Raw genomic sequence first — 6,442 nt, forward strand, 5'->3', positions numbered from 1 at the left:
AAATTACGACATGAGAGGATTGAAACACTACACGGCTAACATGTTGCAAGTACACACTACAGGACTGTAGAGGGGATGTCACAAAATATTTGACATGAATGAGTCCCCTAAAACTGTACTAGATGTTTAGATAGACATCTAAGTACTGCCTATACTGGGTTAAAAGCCCAGGATTGTCCATCTTCCCCCAGTGTTGAGAGTAGCCAACCTTTCCATTTGCTGCCAGCTGCGTCAGGAATTCATCCACGTTTTCCAGAGCATCGCCCTCCTCAAGACGCTCAAACACACGGTCGATTTGGTCTGTGTCATTCGAGGCCCCTGAGCTCAGTGTTAGCTGTGCCACCTGAGCAGGAGTGAGCACTGACAACGATTCGGCCTAGCAGAGGAAATCAATATGCAATCAGACAGCAGTAATTGAAAAACCACAGCCAAGACGTTTCGGTTTGAGAGGGAAAGAATTCTACAATTGCAGTCGCCACTCACGCTGGAGAAGTTGGGATTGAGGGCTTGCAAATCCTGCAGGGTTGCAAATCCAGAGAAGCCACCAAGGTTTGCCCGGAGCCACTCTTTACTACCTCCGGTGGACGAGACACAGCCAGGATCTGCAAAGAAGACAGAAACAAAGACATTGGCAGGGTACTACCACTGCATGCGACCAAGACTTTACCAAACTGAGCCATAGTGCCTGCCTTTACCTGATGAGTCATTTCTTGAAAGGAATGGTTTGATGAAATGAGTGAAGACAGCTTGCTGTCTTTCTCCGTCCATGGATGACCTTTGGCTGCTCAAAGTCTGGATGCTAAAATTCGAGAGAGCGCTTTTAATACATCTAGACAAGTAGAAAACTGCCGATGCCTCCACAATCTGGCTCACAGCGGAGCAATATGTCACACATTTACTTACACAGTCTGGTACGTATGGCAGCTGAAGTTCTTGGAGCTCAGGCAGAATAGGAAGTTGCGGGACGGAGAGGCCAAAAACGGGCCGATCTTTGTCTGGAACCAGTCCATGACAAAGTCATTACTCTGCAGCTCTGCCTGGCTGAAGTTGGCAATTCTCACCTCTCCAAGAGCCTCAAGAGCATGTGATAAGGATGGGCTGCTGTTGTTGGGGGCCTAGGATTGGAAAAGTAACTTTGGTCTTTACACAGAATTCACACAGGGAAACGCAGTCTTCGTGAAATTGTGGGATTGGATTTACCATGGCGGCGAATGCGTCAAGAGCCTTGTCTATTGCAGACGGAGCTCTTTGGAAGAGAAGCTTCCACACCTCTACCGGGTATGTCCTTTGGTTTTCCAGTGAGCATTTCATCAGTGTCACCAAGTTGCTCGGTGTAAGATGTGTAGCCTTGGAAAAAAAGCAGACAAGAAGTAAAGCAAAGACTGTCCGATCTTATGGAGATTTGTCTCAGGCTGCCGATGTAGCAAAAGCCAAATCTTTCTCTAGGATTCACAGCTACTCAAAAAAGAATCTTACCGACGAACAGGCATGCGCAGTGATGGTAAAATTGCACAGGGCTTCAGAGGAATTGCCAGTAGACAGTGTTTGTTCCAGTTGTGATCTGAGGAAAACAATGTCAGCTTAATTAGCCCATGTAAAAGAACTAGACCTATGCAAACTCAGCACCAGACAAAACTGTAATACACCCACCTATTGACTGCAGCACAGATGAGGTCCTCTGTGAAAAGACGATATTCAAGTATCAGACATTGTACCTTCAGAATGCCATTTTGTCATCGTAATTGGAGAGTCTGGTATTTTACACACTTACCATCAACCGGGGTCTCCTTGCACTGTAGACAAGCAAAGCATAACTGTTAGTCCAGTGGCAAAAGCCCCTTAACGTGGCCTCCTTAAAAAAGTTTGTGTGCCCAACTCGTGTCGTGCAACGTTTGATCAGATACTGTTTTTTTTTTTTAAATCTATATAATACTCCCATAGAAATGTACTTACCGATAAGGAATCTGTGAATGCGCAACCTGTTTGAGAGAAAATTGAAATGAAGGCATGGCATCAATAAAGCTATCATCACAGCAGCTGTAATCGGCTTTTAAGAAAAAGTATGTCAACGTACGTGTGAATGTCTCCTTGAGTGACTCTGTGCTTGATCTCACACCCTGTGACATGTGCAATGGCAGGGACCTCAAACTTTGCTGAAGACCAGTGAGTCTAGAGGGAAGAAAACACAAATCATTGTGACTTGTCTGGAGCCACCGTTTGCCCTCATGCAAACCCAAAGTGTCTGACTTTGGACCAAAGAAATATCTCTTACATAGCTGCGTAGGATGCACAGCTGATGTTGCTGGGGATCACCACCAAGCTGCCAGGAGAGACGCTGGCCAACACAGTGGCCAAATTGACCTGGAACCACAGCTTAAAGTCTTCCGGCTCAAAGTCTTTAAGTTCAGGAGCAAGGGCTGTCAAGGTCAGGTTCAAGATGGTGTCTCGTACATCTGGATTTCTGATGAGGGTGATGTTTCTCTGGAAATGAAAGGATTCGTGTGTCAGTGCAACAGGACATTTTACCTTTCTTAAATCATTTGAGCCATGAAAGCAAGCTTGGTGACCGTTTTGTACTGGAAAATATGACAGTCTTAAAGTTATGCGTTCACCTGCTTGTTGATGTCTGTAAAAGCCTGGAAAAACTGATTGAGCTGCTCATTATCGCGGGACTCTGTCAAGCTTGTCAACACCTCCCTTACGATGGTTTCATTGTCCAAAGCGCCGCTGTCTGGATCCAGGATCAGCTCAGCCTTCTGGTTTGGTGAGAGTTGGCTCAAAACCTCATTCTGTGAGAATATGAAAGTAATTTGTTTTTGACTGATGCACCATAATTTCACAGACAAAAAAATATGAATGGTTGCCTGTCTTTAATGTGTCAGTTTTCATTTTGTTGAAATGAAAACTGACAATATCAGAAAATCGATAGAACAATATTTTACACACTGCAGAGAAATTGTTGTTAATTTTTCTCAGATCCTCAAGATCTGCAAAGACAGAAAATGTTCCAAAGTATCTCCGCAACCATTCTCCACTTCCATTGACATGTTTGGTGCATCCTGGTTCTGTGAATGTAGAAGAGTCACAAGTCAAATAGTGAAGCAAAAATGAAAAAAATTGTCAACAAGGTCAGTCTTTACCACCCTTTTTATAATATGTTCATGAGTTTTCAATGCCTATGTACTTTTTTTTTCATCATTTTTCAGTTTTTGCCATTTTGCCTTCATGACACAAACAAATGTGCAAACAAAAGTGTTCCTTCCCTCCCTCCCAATTCCATAGTAAAGATAAACAGGAAGAATTAAGAGACCATTAAATACAAAATGTGTTGTGTGGGACTTCAGAGTTCAACAACAAAACCGACAAAAAAGTAGTTGCAAGTAGCAGTATTCAGATCCCTGTATGTTACATGTCACACATTGTCCTGATCAAATTAAACACAAAAATTCAATAAAAAATTATGTGTATAGAGTTCTACACCGTCTGGTTGTGTATGTTATTTTAATGTAAACATTTTTTCAGTTTTTTTTTCATATCAATTTTTATCATATTATATAGTATATAATTCATCATCTTGAATGCATTTACCACATATCCTTTTCTTTTTACCTGGTAAGTTCTTTCTTGATAGGTAGAGCTGAATGAAGTGTGTATAGATCAGTTTCCTCTTCATCTTTTGAGAAGTCTCCAGTTCATCGTCCATAGCCCCAATCCTTGAAAATGCATTTTCGTTATTCTTTTTTTTTCTCTAAATAATGTAAATCAACTGCAAGCATGCCATGTATGGGAATGAACTGCCAATATAGAGGGAGTGAAAAAATTGCTGTTATCAGCCATAATTGTTGCTGCCCCTTAAAAACCTCTGATATTTTACCTTTTAATGGTTACACCATTATACCATCAACACCTGTTACAGTTACACTCATGAGCAAATTCCGTTTTTTTTTTTTTTTGCAGTAGGACCAAAACTGACAAAAAAAGGGCCCCATGTGAAAGCATGTGCATGTGTTTAGTAGCATGCTTATTGTTTTAGCTACAGTAACAACAGCTCAATTAATTTAATAATAGTTATACTGGATCTGCATGAATCAGTAAAATTGAATTGAATTCACTTACAATTCTTGGAAGGAACTGCAGCTGAAGTTCTGACTGCTCAGCTGTATCAGAAAGTTTTTGTCGACATGGGACAAAAGAGGAGCCATCTTTAGAGAGAACCACAGTCTGATGAATCTTGAGTCACTGTGGTTACCCAGACTTAGACTGTCCAAGACGCCAAATATATCCAGAACACTCAATCCAGACTCATTGGTACCCTGTTATAAAAAGTATAAATAAAGTTGCAATCAACCATTGATAAAATATACATTTATATATTTGCCATATCAATATTTTTTGAATGTTATTAAAAGCTACTGTAAACTAATACAAATTTCCAGCTAAAAAGGTGTTCAACAATAATGTAGCCCCACTTCAAACATAAAAGAATTGGAGTAGAACCTGCTATCACTCAACTGATTGATAAATATTTTAGTATAGCACTGTAAAGGGTTCTAACACTATCTCTAACCAAAGTTATCAGTATTTCCTGATGCTACTAAAAGGTTGTTTAAATACTGATATAAGGAAGTCTTATATGATAAGCCTATATTTCAATCATGAATAAGTGAGAAAAAAAATGTGTATTATATTTTTCCTTTACATATATTAATGTGGATATTTCCATCCAAATCACATTTTCCACTTATGAATGTGAGTATGTATCTGTTTACAAGTTGGGCCTTTGAACTTAAATAGGTAAACAAACAAAATGTTTAGCTTGCACAATCAATGTATAGCAAACATTCCCTGATGTTTGCTTTTTGGTATTCCCTGCCAAAGGAGTGAAGTGAATGTTTCCGAGTTGGTCTTTGTGGTTCATCAATCTGTAGTAATACTAAAGTGAATTGGAAATAGTTGGAAAATCCATAAGAATTTTTTTTTTTTTTACCAGCTCAAAGAAGACTTTTAAAGTCGACTCCACAATCTGTCTGAGATTTTCCTCTAACTCCCTGGACTTGTCCTCTGGCAAGCTTCCATTCTTTCCTCTTCTACAAGATAGCTCCCTTGCTAGTGTGTCCACTGCAGTAGATATCTAGAGAGAACATAGACAGAATGAAAGATGAGTTGGCATGTGTTAACTTTGGCATCTGAACACAAGGGGGTGTCATTGATCAACATTGCTTGGTGGTGACTGAAAAGTTTCACAGATTATTGGGTTTATGAGATATTTTGAATTTACTATTAATGTGAACGTGGAAAGACTTACTCTTTGGCTGGCATCTTGTAGATTTACTGGTTGGCAAGTTTCCTTGGTTTTGCTTTTAGAACAAAATAAAAATTAAAGAAAAATTTATTCTTGAACATTAAACTAAATTATAATTGAAATTAAATTCCTGGTTGACATTGATGTGTGAATATGTTACATTAAATGTTAAACAACAAACTAACCCGTTTTCAGATGTCAGTGAATCTGGCCCTACAAATATCAAAATGATTACATAGAATTAACAGTCTCAGTACACCCAGATTACATAATCAATGTGGCAATTAACAATTGATTAAAATGAGTAAAGAAATGTTTCTCCTTACCTGAGGTCGTATTTGACTGAAATACAAAATATGAATAAAGTATTAAGAATATTTATTTACTATTTCGTATTAGTGAGACATAAAAAACTCATTATTACATTTAAAGCTGGAATAAAACCAAATAGACTTACAATTGCAGAGATTAATCTCGTCAGACATACTGAGAGAATGAAAGAAAAATACACATTTTTAATTTTAATATTCATCATGTGAACCAGCACAACAGTGGGACATCCTCGTCTGAATTTTGGTACAGTGCAATGAAAAAGGGGCCGACTTACCAACCCCGAAAACTGAGAGAAGCAGAACTTGTGCTGAAGTTCTGGGGCCACCCATTGTGAGAATGGTGATTGGCTCACCTTTTCATTTGTTTACCGTATTTTATCTTCAGATTATTTAAATGGTAGTCTAGGGGAATAAGAGGAATACAAGGAGAAAGGAAAAATAATCATTGTCAGAATCGGCATCCCTTGGCATTTTTGCATGTTTGATGAGAAAGAAAATAAATGCAGTCCCATATATTTAATTTAAGGGTAGGTTTCAATACAAACACAACTCTAAGGCAAAGAAAGCATGCATCTCCTCATGCAATTTCAGCTTTTGTGTTATGTTAATTTGCTATTTTACATTTATAAGTTTTAATATTTACTTTTAGTTTAAAACAAAAATCTAACTAAAGCCAAATCTACACTATTAAAATTATTTCACTTATGAATTGCTTAGACAGAATTATTTTCTCCTGAACAATGACATTGCATTGAGTATGTCAGACAATAACGATAAACCATAAGAAGATGTACAACAAGTTGAGCTC

At 38.5% G+C, this 6,442-nt stretch overlaps 1 protein-coding gene across 1 annotated transcript; it reads right to left on the minus strand.

Annotated features, from left to right (window-relative positions):
• Positions 1-208: 208 nt before the first annotated feature.
• Positions 209-5,964, minus strand: LOC147817923 (uncharacterized; the record flags this gene model as incomplete). Its single annotated transcript, XM_087179459.1, has 15 exons — positions 5,910-5,964; positions 5,760-5,788; positions 4,988-5,131; positions 2,613-2,789; positions 2,273-2,481; positions 2,075-2,169; positions 1,954-1,979; positions 1,772-1,793; positions 1,651-1,678; positions 1,477-1,561; positions 1,201-1,347; positions 904-1,115; positions 696-799; positions 484-602; positions 209-376 (listed from the first exon to the last, which is right to left on the minus strand). Coding segments are annotated over exons 1-15 (1,620 nt in total), but the record flags the coding sequence as incomplete, so codon positions are not given.
• Positions 5,965-6,442: the final 478 nt, after the last annotated feature.

The sequence above is a fragment of the Seriola lalandi genome, unplaced genomic scaffold (genome assembly GCF_002814215.2).
Source record: "Seriola lalandi dorsalis isolate HSWRI2012SDOR001 ecotype SW California unplaced genomic scaffold, Sedor1 jcf7180002054842, whole genome shotgun sequence".
Classification (NCBI taxonomy): domain Eukaryota; kingdom Metazoa; phylum Chordata; class Actinopteri; order Carangiformes; family Carangidae; genus Seriola; species Seriola lalandi.